The sequence below is a fragment of the Epinephelus fuscoguttatus genome, linkage group LG19, assembly GCF_011397635.1.
Source record: "Epinephelus fuscoguttatus linkage group LG19, E.fuscoguttatus.final_Chr_v1".
NCBI lineage: Eukaryota > Metazoa > Chordata > Actinopteri > Perciformes > Serranidae > Epinephelus > Epinephelus fuscoguttatus.
Window position 1 is genome coordinate 39,116,444 of NC_064770.1, and position 15,093 is coordinate 39,131,536.

The window sequence follows — 15,093 nt, forward strand, 5'->3', positions numbered from 1 at the left end:
TATCTTTAAACTGATCCAGTGAGGCTGATTCATGGATCATAAATCAGACTCAAGGTGACAGGTTGTATAAGATAATGTGTGTGTCATGTCTCCAGCAGTGTGTGACAGGTTTAAGGGCTGATTTACAAGCACATACTTACAGATCGTCACTTGAAAAGCTCAACATGTCTCTATTTATGCTCTCAACAAATAACTAATGTGAGCCAACTAGGATTTGTCCCCAGGTTCATTGTAAACTCTGACTTATCCAACATAACTTGTTTCTTCATGTGCAACATGTTAGTCTGGCGGTTTAAACTGGTGTCCTCTCACAGAGTTGGTGATTCAAACTAAACTTTCATCTCTGTCAGAGAAAACTGATCTGAGTTCAGACTGTTTACTTACAGCACAGCTACACTCACAGATAACTGAGCCTCCTACCTGCCTGTCAAACACCATCAACCCACAAACCTTCTCCAGTCCAGACTGAGTGGAGTCCTGCGGGGTGAAGCTGTGAAGGCTGCGAGCGGAGCTAGCTGCTAACAGCCACCGCTGCAACTAACAAACTCCACAAATCCATTCAGCAGCTCCACCATCCACAGTCAGACACACACGGCTGATTATTTACTGCTGAGTTACAGCTCACAACTCACACCAACCCAAACATCCTGGTGCAGACTATTTACTGGAGTTTACCAGCCTGTCGCTCATCAGACATCTGTTGAGCTGTTCTCGGCTCTCAGTGTCCGATAGTCCACCATGAACATTTTTGTCTCGTCAGCGAACATGAAACATAGATTTCTTCTTAGTTTTTATTATCAAGGTCTATTTTTAGCTCGTCATCGTCTTCATCATGAAAAAAAAGGTTGTTGACAAAAAAAAAAAATCAAAACTGTTGACATTTCAGCAGTGTAAACAGACCATAGTGGCACTGTGGCCATAGTTCAACCCTCGCTTTGCTCTCTGGAGGACAAACTGTTTCATAGAGTCACTTTTCTAAATGGCATTAAACTTCTTTTGTCTTTCTGTGCAGCAGCTCCTTGTAACTTATTGACTGCCTGAACACCTGATACAAATATCTCTCCAAAAGGCTGATACCAGCTGATATATCAACCCGGCTGGTTTATCGGTGCCACTCTATGATGACACCAGATTCCACAGTGGAAAACGAGACTGTAAAGAGGGAAGTGAAAACAACAAAGCGCTGCAGTTTCTCCTGTCATGTGCTTTGTGGTTGAGGGATGAATGAACAGTGACGCAACAACCTGCCCGACGCCTGTGAGGCCAGATGGCCCCGTCTAAGTGCTTTCTACCAGCCAGAGATAATAAATGATGTGTAATAATCCATATGTTTTACTTGGCTATTGTCATCTCTTAAGAACTGTACCGTGGAAAATTCATGAGAGAACAAGTTACATTAACGGCTTTGCATCTGTCTTCATTTGGTTCGTTAACACTCAATCATTATCTCTTCATATCGCATGTCATTTTCATACGCCGTGTTGAAAACCTCTGCACAATCCACACAAATTGACATTTTCTCCTTTTGTATATTTATGTTTCTTGATTGTGCAGTCTGTTCTTTTATGCACCAGCACACCAAAGCAAAGTCCTTTTAAGGTAGAGTAGTTTGGGGCTTTGTTTTGCTTCTTGGTTTGGAACTTCCCAGCATGTTTCCAATCAAGTCAACAAATGTTGGTGGAAACACGCCAGGGAGTCTGGGTCACACATGAGAAACAGACCTGGGGACTCACTTACAAAACAGTACGTAAGATCCAAAAATGTCCACGCAGACAAAAGCTAAACATGGCATGTGCCAAAATATATGTGGCAGTTTCTACAACCAGGCTTCCACCTCACCATCTGCGTCTCCATTTTCTGTTTTCTTGATGTTTCCTCATAGATCACAACTTCAGTGTGGGAAGTGTCGCACACCTCTTTGAGGCCTCGTTTTGTGCCTACACTGTGTTAATAAGTGAGATCCCAGGTCTTTATGTTTGTGCAGCGTCCCAGCTGGAGTGAATACAGATCAGATTCCAGTGATGCTCGGGGTTAGTGAAACATCTCGGTCACACAGGTGCAGTTCATATGAGAAAAAGTAAACTTTAGTATAACGAGAGAAACGAGAGGATTCCTCCCTGTATGAGTGACAGTTGTTTCCAGACACTGATGAAGAAACAGAGGTGTTACTCACAGTCTCACTGCAGGAGTGTTTGGACGACACGTGGAAGTTGATCATGTCCTCGCCCACGATGATGTATGAAACCCCGTAGCCATCATCCGCCACCTGACACGACCACAGACATCATGTGAGATGAACCTTAAAGCAACACTTCAATAAAATCATTTAGATGGTACGTTGACGTGTAATAGGAAAAACGGCGCCTCTCTTGCACGTCTGTTTTTGCACTGTTACACCTTGAGAAGGCAGGACGCTTTACAGCACACACAAACAGCAACGCCGCTGGCTGTGTGTACGGCACCAGCGCCAGGGGGGCACCAAAACAGCCCAGTATGATCATCTTCAAGCTGTGCTCATGCTTTAATATTAGAGTTATTAATGCAGTCAGTTTCCTCTGCAGAGCGAAGTTCAGGTCAGGTAACTCAGATGTGTGCCTCTATAGCACCTCCTGCAACGGCTGAAAAATGTTCTATAGTTCTTTTGCAGTGGAGAAACTCCTGTCTCTGCAGAGTCAAAATGTTTGTGACTTTCATTCTGTTGTGTTGTCATGTTTTTCTTGTTATTCATTTATATTTATTTGAACGATAACAGTAGTGATATCCTGTCCTCAGACCAGCCGGTAGAAAATACGGGCAGAGGGGATGACATTTTCAAAAGTGGGCCCCTCACACACACCCATCAGGAGGTAACACTGTTAAGGGACCTCAGTTGCGGAAATATTCAAAGGCACCATTTTGAAAAAAGGCAGTGTTCCTTTGTCCCTGGCCAAACTTTAGCGTACATTTGGAGCGTTGTTTGGTCCTATTTCCCACAAGATAGCAGAACATGGTTGGTACAGTTTGATCTGACAGCTGCCACTGGAAGACTGTTCTGTGAGGAGGAGTGTGAGCAGCAGCTCTGGAAACAAACCTCAGATTGAGCCAACATAAACCCTGAGGAACCACTTATTATTATTATTTTTCTAGGAATATCTGATGATGTCAGAAAGCACTCAGCAGTTTTTTCTTTTCCCACAATCTCATTATTGCGAAGAAGGAAGTCCCCACAGCAAGGATGTGGCCCCTTATGAATACACTTTACCTAGAAAGAAGAAGATGCACACTTATGGACAAACTTCCATATTTTGAGCTCCTCTCAGTCCTTATCTTATTTCTGTGACCTGTGACCTAACAATCGGCATTGTGATGGAAGAGTGACGGATGTCCTCTTCTTTTTCCTTTGTTATTATAAACATTTTTTCATTTTTATCATATTGTACGTGTTTATGTTCTCTCAGTTATTACTTATTAGTATATGTTAATTCATTCATTCATTTTCCGTAACTGTTTATCCTCTTGAGAGGTGGGGTTCACCCTGGACAGGTTGCCAGACTATCACAGGGCTGACGCAGTAGCCCTTCTTAGACAGGAGTTGTGCAAATTTGCAGGAAAGCCCAATCAGTGTTTTTTCAGCATTGGCAGTATAAAAACAAAATCGGGGAGTGCAGCAAAATGCCGCCTACCTACTTTTGTTTATACAGAATGTGCCTTTTTCGGGGCAATGGGGGGCGTGAGCAAGTAACAAAACGTGTAGCTCAGCGTGTGACGTAAACAGTGACGTGGGAGGGAAGCCGCGGCTGGTCAGTCCTTCGGCGATTCTCTCATAAGTCGGCCCGTTCTTCACCGTCCCCGTCATCTGACGGTTAATGGCCTCTTCGTTTGCAAGGACAAGGAGGGCGCACAATTCCTTGTCTCCCCAGTTGCTCATCTTTACAGTGTCTGTCAGGTTTGTGTTTCCCTCTTGCTACTAGCTGCTCGCTAATTCCTGCTATCAGCTGTTTCCTGTTTATCCACCGCCAGTGGCTCGCACGTGCGGCGTCATCAACAGCTCCTCCCACAAGTCATCAACAGCCCCTCCCGTTGTGGAAGGCCACCTCGGTCTGTTTAAACTAAAAGGTTCCACCAATATGTCTACCCTACGAGGCGGAAAATTGGGCACCTCGGATCACCTCGCCAATCTGGCTCTGTGTGTCTAAACGCTCACAGCTTGCCGGCAGAACGGCCCAACATTCAGCGAAAATCTGGCAGTGTAAAAGGGGCTATAGAGACAGACAACCATTCACACTCACATTCACACCTACGGACAATTTAGAGTCACCAATTAACCTGCATGTCTTTTGACTGTGGGAGGAAGTCGGAGCACCTGGAGGAAACCCACGCTGACACAGGGAGAACATGTAAACTCCACACAGACAGACCACCACATAAATGCTGCATTATTTCAGGCACCAGGAACCCTCTTGGTGTGAGACGACAGTGCTACCCACTGCACCACCGTGCCACCTACTATATGCTTAGGAGGAAAAAAGGAGAAAGAGCATATTACGATCAAACTGCATAAAACACATTTGACATAAAGTTGGCCGATCTGGAGTCCATATGGTCCGGGGTTTTATCCCCAGCGTTGGAGTCTGCGCTATCTGAATTCAAGTTGCTGCAGCTGCTTGTATAAAGTCTGTATTTACAACAGTGCTGTTCCACTCCGAAACTGTGGAGGTGCCAAATTGTAGAAATACCTACCTACCTTACATGATGTTGCTTTAACACCTCACACACCACCCACTGTACTTATATACCACTGTATGTGTGTTTATATGATCTTGTTCACATCTGCAGTTCCGACTCCAGGACAGTGTGTGTGTCACTCACCGGTCCGAAGCCTCCGCCCAGCGATATGAAGTCAGGGTGGTTCTTCAGGTCAAACAGCTCTATCTGCTGAATCGGGGTCTGACTGGTGGAGAGACGCCACGGCTCCGACAAAACCTGGAGAGTGAGCAGGACAGGGAGGAGAAAGAGATTGTACTCTACCACATATCGTATTCTGTGGACGTCACTGAGACACTGCACCAAAGCAGAAGCTCACCTCTTTGAGGAAGGGCGAGTCCACTCCCAGGTATTTGGACACCACGTACAGACAGAAGAGGTGTCGGTCGATGCCGGCTCCGGTCATGGCCATGCGATAAAGGTTCTGGTGTCTCTCTGAAGCCAGTCGAAAGAGACGCCTGCACTGGTCCTCTGCCTGTCAAACATCATCAACAATCTTTACACTTTAAATTTACCACAAACACAACACAGACTCTTGATCACGCAGTCTGAGTCACTTTCACAGTGACAATGTTTTGTTCTGGAGTCTCTGCGGACATTAAAATGCTGTTTTATGAGACTCGAAATAGAGCAAATTAAAAAACCCATTAGTACCTCTTTGTTCTCCAGAGCTTTGACGAAGGCACAGCTCTCGTTGGAGCAGGATCTCACAGTCTCAGTCCGGCCCTCCCTGAACAGACGCGTCATTGACGCCTCGTAAGTCAGACAGAAACCACCACGATCCTGGAGGATGAAGAGGAGGAGGAGAAGTTTGAGAGGAAGAAGGGAGAAGAGGAAAGAGGTGCAATTATTATATTATTATTTGAATCATGCTGAAAGATTGTACAAAATATCTCAACAATGATAAAAGCAAATTAGCCAACGTAACTTCACAAAGAGTAAGACGTATTTCCAGGAAAAAAATTTTTTTTTTCATTTAACTTTTTCAGGGTCTGAACTTTCTCAGCAGCACATCGAGAGAAAAACTCAAACTCTGATATGCCCTGACACTGAGTCATGGTGACTACTTCCTGGTTTGGACAAAGGACAAGACATTACACGAAACTTAATAACGGTAACAACGTTAAATATAACCAGAACTTAACCAACCAATCAGTCCACAGTCCAGAATCTTCAACTTATTAAACTGCAGTCACGACAGAAACGATGCAGCAGGAGGAGGAAGCACTGACAGAAACTAGAACTATTGCCCCCTGGTTGTGTGACTCTGCCCACCAGCCCGATGCTACAAAATGCTTTAAGAAGTGTGTGTTTTGTGTGTGTGTGTGTTACCCTATAGTACGCCAGCTGAAGGCCGATCTGTATGAAAGCGTCGGGGCTGATGCGCAGCTTCTTGATCCGTCCTTTTCCGAAGTCTCTGAAGGGAAACACATGACAGTCCACGTCGTCCGCCAGCGCCTGAGCAACAGCCAGAGAGCTGCTCACCTGAGCCTGAACCTGACACACACACAGAAGAAGAAGAAGAAGAAGTGGAACAAAGGTGATCATTTGGACCTTCACTGACATTGCATGTAAACTTTGTTATTTTTGGAGCGAAGTCGAGTCATCACGGTGTTGACACACTGTGCTGGGAGGCAGTGGAAGGAAACAATGGTGAAATCTGACACAGTGTGCAGGTGACTCAAGCCGAGCATGAAACTACTGTGTGAAATCTTTTCTCCTGTTTTCCCTCTCTGTCAGTAAAAAATGTTTTTGTCATGTGTGTAATTACAAAGAAGCAGTCATAAAAATCAGGTTTAAAAAACTATGTAAGACAAAGATCTTAAAAGTTAAAATCCTGGGACAGTGCTCTCCACTTCCAAAGTGAGCTAGGCTTCTCCGCCTGGATGTGCGACGCTGGGGTATGGACCGCAGCTCGGGCACAGAGGAGCAAGTTAGCACTGTGAAGTGAAGTGCCATGCGAAGAGCTGCGAGCACCGTCCCACCTTTTACTAAGTGACTGTGAAAACCTGCTGTGTTCATGTGTCCTGTTGTCACGTCAACTAATCAATTAACACACGACATCTAGCAACAAGGAACACATTCGTAAGGGAAGAGACGGGGTACAAACTTAAGTAGTGTAAACTGTCGTACAGTAAAACAATATGAAATAACACAAGAATCCCCGCCCCGTGGTTATATGATGTTCCTGAGATATGACGTTAAAACATGATGTGACAGTCAAGCTGACCTTTGACCTTTTGACCTTCATTATTTTATCCTGTTAGACATTTGTGTGAAACTCTTTTTCTAACCAGTTTATGAACTCTTGAGTTATGGACAAAAACATGTGAGCTGCAGACGCTCTGAACAGTGTTTGTGTCTCATATTTGTGTTATCACCTCTTTAAAGTGCGCTCTGATTTTCTGAGGAGCTCCTGAGTGAAGTGCAAGCTGCCATTTGTCACACTCTGCACGTCACCGGTGACTCACACGTCCAAAAACACACACGACTGCAGAATTTGTCAATAACTCACTTTATACTTTTCCAATTAATCGCTGACTGCGTTCAAGAACAACACAGATTTCACTTGGTTCGTGTTTTTGTTTGTTTGACGGATCAAAAGATTGGTAAAAAAAAAAAAAAAATGGAGTCAGGAAACAGTAAAAGAAACAGGAAAAGCCACTGAAAGACAACCTGTTCCTGTTCAGCTCTGAGATTTGTCAGGTTGACCACACATGACCCAAAATGAGACCCAGTGAGTTAAACCCTGCTTTTGGGCCAATCATAACAAAATGTCATATTTCTGATAAGAAGAGGAAGGAGCCTGTAGCTCACTGATACCAATTCTCTCTCAGCCCAATGTCCCCGTCTACTTTCAGGTAGATAAGAGCAGGTCGGGGGGTGTCAAAGGGTACAGATGACCTCGGCCCAAAGCCATAAAAAGGTTAATGGTTGACCTTTAAATTGGATCAAGTACAACATTTAACTTACTGACAGGGTTTAATGCATTAACATGATAAATAAGTGTATTTTTATCACTAGAACACGTCAACGTGGAGGAACTGATTTCCTCTCACGCCGGTGCAGAACGTACATGCTGGTTGACCGTCACCTGTAGTTTTTGAGGTGTGTTCACGTGCAACTGTTTTGGCCAAGACACGCCGACTTTAAGGTGCGGACACACCAAACCGACATCAAAGAACTAGCGGCGACGAAAGCCAACTGTTGCGTCGTCTACGTCGCCTCACGTCGCCCTGTGTCAGTTGCATTTGAACACACTACACGGACTACATCCGACGGCCAAGTAGCACGTACGTTCTGCGCCTGCGTGAGAGAGAGCGGAGTGAGAGAGTGGTACATCCTGTCAGCCGAGGGGTTTCCTATCTGTGCAGCCGAGCACCGCAGCACCTCCACAGACTATTACATCCAGACGGTCCCGGTGTTTCCTCCGCAGGCTCCACTTCACTCAGCTGCCCGATAAACCCGCTGCTTCTTCCCACTTTAACCTGAATAACAAACCAGGGCTCGGTGCTCCGGTTGGATCCAAACGGAGAGCCGGGGCTAGCTCAGAGACTAGCGGAGGCTAACTGGCTGTGCTTCCCTCCGGTCATGCTGCGGCTAACGCTCCGCTAGCCGCTCCCAGCTAGCTCCGGTTTGTTATTCAGGTTAAAGTGTGAAGAAGCAGCGGGTCTGTGGGGCAGCTGAGTGAAGTGGAGCCTGAGGAGGAAGCACCGGTTAGCCCCGGTTTCACTACAGGCAGATTCACTCGCTACAGGGGCGAGGAAATAAAACCTGAACAGCCAATCAGAGTGATCTCTCTCACCGACAAGCTCCGCCGCCGATTCAACATGCTCAATCGGCCGAAAAGCTGCCGACGCCAAAGTGCCGACGGTGCGGGACACACTGCAAAACTCGGCCGACAGACGCTCACTGACGGCCCGACTTTGGTCGACAGCCGACTGTCGGCTTGGTGTGTCAGGGCCTTTAGGCGGCGCTGCAGGGGGCCTTCATCACCTCTAGTTCTCTGACGTAGGTTTGGCGTGCCTGGGCCTTAAAGCGCCTATTGAAACGAGTTAGAAGGTGCTGTACGATAAACAATAAAGCAGAGAAACAGAGAAACTGGAGTCTGACGTAGCTGACAAACTATTTTTTATATATCTGCTGCAAAAGAAAAAAAAAAACGCCAGTAACTGGTCAGAAAATGTGTTTTGACAGGTAGGAAGGCGCTAGTATTCTGACTGGTTTGTACGTTGTTGTTGTTTTTTTTTTCAGTGAAAACGTCTGAAAAATTGTGACAACAAGCACGAGGGTTTTAATTTTGTTGTAATGTAATGGCTGGACTCAATAATCGCTGAGAAGCCTTGATGAAGAAATAAAGATTGTTTTTTTCCAGCTCTCCGTTCATCATCAGTTCACTGCTGATATATAACAACCACATGATGTGGTTTAGACGTCATTAACTGAACACACACTGTTTTTAGATGTGAAGCAGCTCTGGGATTCAGAAGGCGATGGACACACCAACAGTCTGCACGAAGACGACTGACGTAGCTCGCTGATGAACACAGGGCGTCCCCCTGCCTCAGCACAAACTGAGAACTGAGAGTCAACTGTCAGACTGTTGGACTTCCTTATTCATCCGCAAGTCCTTCACATGACCTTTACCGGTCTGATCCAACAAAGAAGAGAATCTAGATTTTCTTTACGTCACACGACAGCAGGCTGCGAGAACTGTGAGAGTTGAAGGCGAAGGGAGAGACGAAGGACAAAGAAACCTTGAGCCAGAGTCCTGCACGAGGTCGGGTCCCCACAGGTAACCCCCCCCCCCCCCCCCCCCAAAAAGCTGTGTAGCGAGCAAAAATATGTGTAATATAAATTCATGGGTAAAAAAGAACTACAGGTTAGCGGGGCAGCGGGTGAAAACAAATATATATTTTCAAATATTTCCAGTGTCCGTATCATCACTCCATACACTCACAACACGTACACACACACACACACACAGATGTGTAATCTGATAAAAAAAAAAAAAAATGAATAAAACACATTTCTCAACTGCCCCAAGGCCGAGTGTCAGAGCACAGGACTTTGATGACAGAGGAAACTGCAGATGACCTTTAATGATTCAGACGAGGCATTGAACTCAGAACATTCAAGATTTATTTTTATGAAGAAGGAGCTGATTACGAGCTGATTGTCCTCCCTCTGTCATGTTCTCATAAATTATGTTTTCATCCTACTAGAAAGAGAAGCTAAGAAGACTTTAAATCAGAGTTGGGTACCCACAGGTAAACCACCAAAAGCTGCTGGTAAAAAATATGTTTATATATAAATTCGACAGGTGAGAACAAAAAAAATCATATAAAACATTTTCAACCACCTATCCGAAGCCATGTTGCAGAGGCAGCAGGCCATGCAAAGCCCTCTACTGGGCAACACTTTCCAGCTCCTCCTGGAGGACCCCGAGGTGTTCCCAGACCAGATGAGATATATAATCCCTCCAGTGTGTTCTGGGTCTGCCTACCAGTGGGACGTGCCTGGAACCCCTCTAACAGGAGGCGCCCAGGAGGATCCTGATCAGATGTTGAACCACCTCAACTGACACGAAGGAGCAGCCACTCTACTCTGAGCTCCCTCCAGATGTCCGAGCTCCTCAGCCTTTCTCTAAGGCCACTTGTATCTGCAACCTCTTTGTTTCGGTCACTACCCAGAGCTCATGACCATAGGTGAGGGTTGGGATGCAGATGGACCAGGAAATCGAAAGCTTCACCACGACAGTCCTGCACAGCGCCCGCATCACTGCAGACACCACTTCTGACATCTTAATCACTGTTATCAAGCTGCAGTTGCTTTTATTTTGAAAGTCAGAGACACAAGTGTAACCTTTGACCCCGTGGTCACATTGGTCACCGACGTGGAGGACTCCAGCCATGACACTTTGCAGCCCGAGGATGGGGTGGCAGCCTACATGGAGTTGGGATCCTTTGGAGGTTTGAAAGACAGGTAACAGGTTGGTTCTGGTACTGACCTTTAGGAGTATGGACAGGTGCAGGTTTTCAAAAACGGACCCGTGCAGCATCACATTGCATCAAATTTTATCTTGGAATCAACTCAACTCGTCCATCCCAGTTAACTGTCAGTGAATCTGCTTTATAGTCACAGAAGGAGAAACTCCAGGACTTTTCACAGGATCATCATGTTTCAAGTTTTCTTCAGTATCACAGTAATCCGCTGTAACTGTTGGTACATGTACGGGCGCTCTGTAAGCCAGAACTGCCAACAGTTAATTCAACACTTTAAATACTGGTAAATGGTGGAATTTGCCCGAGGGGAGGGAACAGTGTCAGACTTTAAAACTGCTGCTCTGTATTATCTACAGTCTGATTTTATGGCAGGTTGCCTCAACTACAGCGCCTTGCAAAAGTATTGATCCCTCTTGGTGTTTTCTACCATTTTGCTGCACTACAACCTGTAATTTAAAAGGATTTCTACTGAGGTTCTTTGTAATGGACCGACACTAAATAGTAGGTAAAAAAAAAAAAAAAAAAAAGAGACGACCTGATCTCCAAAATACAAAAAGTTAAAAATGATGGATTTTTAAAAAACATTTTAAGCAAGATTACTTTTTACTTTCAATCTTTTACAGTTACCAAAAAACAAAAAATGCAAAGGGCCTGAGGCAAATGTTTGGTATGCACGCTCAGTCCTCAGCAGTGTCTGCCTTTGTGTCACAGCTTCTAAAGACTTTTTGTTTCCAGCTCAGAGTCTTTCAGTTCTTGTTTGGAGGATTTCTTCATGCTCTGTGCTTTGATTATTAATGATGTTTAGGTCAGGGGACTGTGAGGGCCACGGCAAAACCTTCTGATTTGGAGGTGTGTTATGAATCATTATCCCGTCGTTGGGCTTTACTGTCTTCACACTTTATTGTTTCTTATCTGTGACATTAAAGTAAATCAAAGCTTTGTTTCCACTGAGGGAAATGGTTTCAGCTCACAGAGACAGACAGGAGGTCTGCGTCACTGTGACACTGTGGAGTTACATTTCTGGGGAGGTGCACCTCAGGGTACGGTGTAAGGGACGGCGTTGATTCAATGCAGAAGTATAAATTTCGCCTAAGAGAGACACAGAGCTGCTCCTCAGTTTAATCCGTCTGTTCATTAGTCTACAGGCGATTAAACTGACCTCTGTGTAAACCCTCATTCAGAATGAATATTTCCCATGTAAACTATCTGGAAACACTTTAATTCCAAATGATTTCATTCAGATTTATTTCATTCTGAATGAGAAGCCGTCATGTAACCGCACCCAGTGACAGCGACAGATGTGTTTAAAAAATGCAGTGATGGAAAACAACTTTTCAACTCCGCCCACAAAGATCTTTAATCGTTTCAAACCTACCTGATCCTCTTATGGTCATGTTATAGTTCAGTGTCCTGAGCTGCAAACCTTTAAACGTCTGTAGCTCCAGTGCCGTGTGCAGAATGTTAACGCTCTGCTGCTGATCTTATATCATTTTTCATTGACATGTTTCAAGCTGTTTATTTTCAAACAGGGAACAAAATTCCTCTTTTTTTTTATCAGTAAATAAATATAAAAGTGTTCAATCCGTGATTGATCCGTGTCGCCCAGCCCTAAGTTGTAATGCAACAAAACAGGAAAAACACTAAAGAGGGTGAATACTTTTGCGACTTAGTGAGTCTGAATGAAAGTTAAAGCAGTGCTCTTTAAAAGCCTCACTGCTGCATGTATTAATGGACGTTTTTATGGACTGTTCTCTTCTAATTGCTTTTCAGCAGCTGTTTGGAATGTGAAATAAACAATCTGCACATGCAGTCCATTGAGGGAAACTCCCGTCCTTTCCCCTCAGCGGAGCCCACGATAGAGACTGAATACCTGCTAAACTGGGGGACTTTTGGTGCAGGAAACCACCTTGCAGTTCAGACCACACCAGAGTGCTGTGTGTTTACTTAGTTACATCATTTGATTGCTGACGTCTGATACACATTTACACTCACCTGACTGCGCTCATTCAGGAGCAAACAGAAAGCCTCTTACCTATCAGGTTGAGTTTCCTCTACAACTGAGAGAGTGACTGTTTTAGAATTTGGCACCAAAACAGGAAATAGTATAAAGCTTGCATCACTCTTTGGAGGCATTTTCGATTTCTTTCTCAGCATTTGTGAAAGAATGGGAACTTGTTCGACTGTTTTTCACACACACACACACACACACACACACACACACACACACACACACTGTATTTGAGTTTCAGATAATGAGGCAAAACTAAAAAGTAAACGTGATCCCCATCAGCAAAAACCTCAGGCTTTAGACCGAATCTGAATTTACATCTTTTTCTACTTTGGCTCCAAGCTGACGTCATCGTGTGTTGGATGACTTTCTATGTTTACGTTACAGTCACTGCTACATGTGGCTACATGCTAACTCCATGGTTGCTGGAGTTGCTGAAGTTGATTTGTGATTTGTGAAGTAGAAAGTGACGTTATTTTAAGTTACAGTCACTGCTTCAAGTAGCTACAGGCTAACATCAGGGAAACGTCATCTTGGTTGCTGATGTTGATTTCAGATCATCTTCCTTACGGAACATGTGCACTTGTGTTTAGAAGATTTTACTGGTGATTCCTAGAAAGTGACGCCATTCTGCATCACAGTCACTGCTACATGTAGCTAAAGGCTAACATCATGGAAACATGTCATCTTGGTTGCAGACATAGATTTTGGACTATATTCCTGTTGGAGTATGTCGGCTTCTGTTTAGAATCTGTTATTATTATATTATTAGCTGTTATTAGCAATTCTACGATTCAGTCACTGCTACATGTAGCTACAGGCTAACATTAGGGAAACGTCAGCTTGGTTGCTAACGGTGATTTCAACTCATATTCCTGCTGGAACATGTCTGCTTGTGTTTAGAGGCTCTTATTGTTGATTCTTTACAGTACAAAGTGCAGCTAATCTACATAGCTGTCACTGCTACATGTAGCTACATGCTAACATCAGGGAAACGTCATCTTCAGTACAGGCATTGATTTTGGATTAATTTCGTGCTGGAACAAGTCTGCTTTTCTTAAGCTTTTACAGTAGAAAGTGACATTATTCTAAGTTACAGTCACTGCTACATTTAGCTTCATGCTAACGTTGGGGAAACATGTTATCTTGGTTGCCAACATTGATTTTGGATCATAAATGCCTTCAGCCTACTGCTTTTTTCTTTTTAAAGATTATGTTTTGGGCCCTTATTACATCAGACAGTGGTAACGTGAAGGGGTTGAGAGACATGATGACATCCAGCAAAGGGCTTCAGGTCAGAATCAAACCTGTGGCTGCAGGATGTAGCCTTCGCACATGGTGAGCCTGCTGCTTTTAAATGTCATTAAATCAAGAGAAGCCGTCATCAGTTAAAGACACACATTCAAGCAGGTAGCTCCGTTGTTCTGGAGACATAAATCCCTGCTGAGCTGGGCTGACACGCTGAGTCAAACCAAACCAAACCAGTGTATAGAAAGTTGGTGCAGGTGTTTCAGCACAGAGTTACGTATGTAAGTATGTAAGTACTTATGTAAGTTATGTTTCACCAATTCAATCCTGTCTTTGAGCTATCAATCTATTAGCACACTGCGTTTTCCCCTCTCTGCTTCTGTAACATGGCAACAACAACTCTGAGGAAATTTAACCCACAGACAAATTGGCTGACTTCATCCACCGACTTCCTGTGTGTGTGTATAATTACTAAGTAACTTATCATTCAGATATCAGAATAATGCATGAGCTGCTCTGAGTGCACATGAACCATTAGGTCTCATACATATTCTAAAAGCTGCATCAGGACATTACAACCCCAATTCCAAAAAGGTTGGGATGATGAGTCACTCTGAGTTTGATGCTGCATTACAGCATAATTAAGTTGGGACAGGTGCATGTTTCCCACTGACTGAACTCAGGACACTAACGGGTGAAGTCTTCTTGCTTGACATCCAACTTCAGTGGCAGCAGAGCGCCGAACGGAGTGAATGTGTGATTAACTTAACCGTTGGTTCATTCATGTAGAAATATAACGCTGCGTTTCTTCCACCAACAGGGCTCTCATTTTAGTGTAGAGTGTCAGACTGAATTTACCAACGCACCATGTCAGGTCACTCACTCTCCGGGACCGCCAGTGTTACTTGAATAAGTAAACACTGACCAACGGGACCAGACTGGCCGACCCGTATGCTCTCACTCAGTGGATGGATGATGTCACAGGAAGCCAATCTTACAAAGGAGGACCACACTTGTTTGTTTTGCTATGGAAGCTAACGTTAGCTAATGTGCTAAAAAGTTAGCGTTGCAGAGAAATCCAATCTTCCT

General features: G+C 44.4%; 1 protein-coding gene across 1 annotated transcript in view; it reads right to left on the reverse strand.

Moving 5' to 3' along the window:
- Window positions 1-15,093, reverse strand: part of cpt1a2b (carnitine palmitoyltransferase 1A2b) — an 81,663-nt gene that overhangs the window by 7,722 nt on the left and 58,848 nt on the right. Inside the window, exons 14-18 of the mRNA XM_049561052.1 lie at window positions 6,076-6,240; window positions 5,398-5,526; window positions 5,063-5,218; window positions 4,849-4,962; window positions 2,174-2,266 (exon numbers count right to left, since the gene is read on the reverse strand). Of these exons, the coding sequence (XP_049417009.1) occupies window positions 2,174-2,266; window positions 4,849-4,962; window positions 5,063-5,218; window positions 5,398-5,526; window positions 6,076-6,240 (657 nt within the window). The remainder of the gene's footprint in view (window positions 1-2,173; window positions 2,267-4,848; window positions 4,963-5,062; window positions 5,219-5,397; window positions 5,527-6,075; window positions 6,241-15,093) is intronic.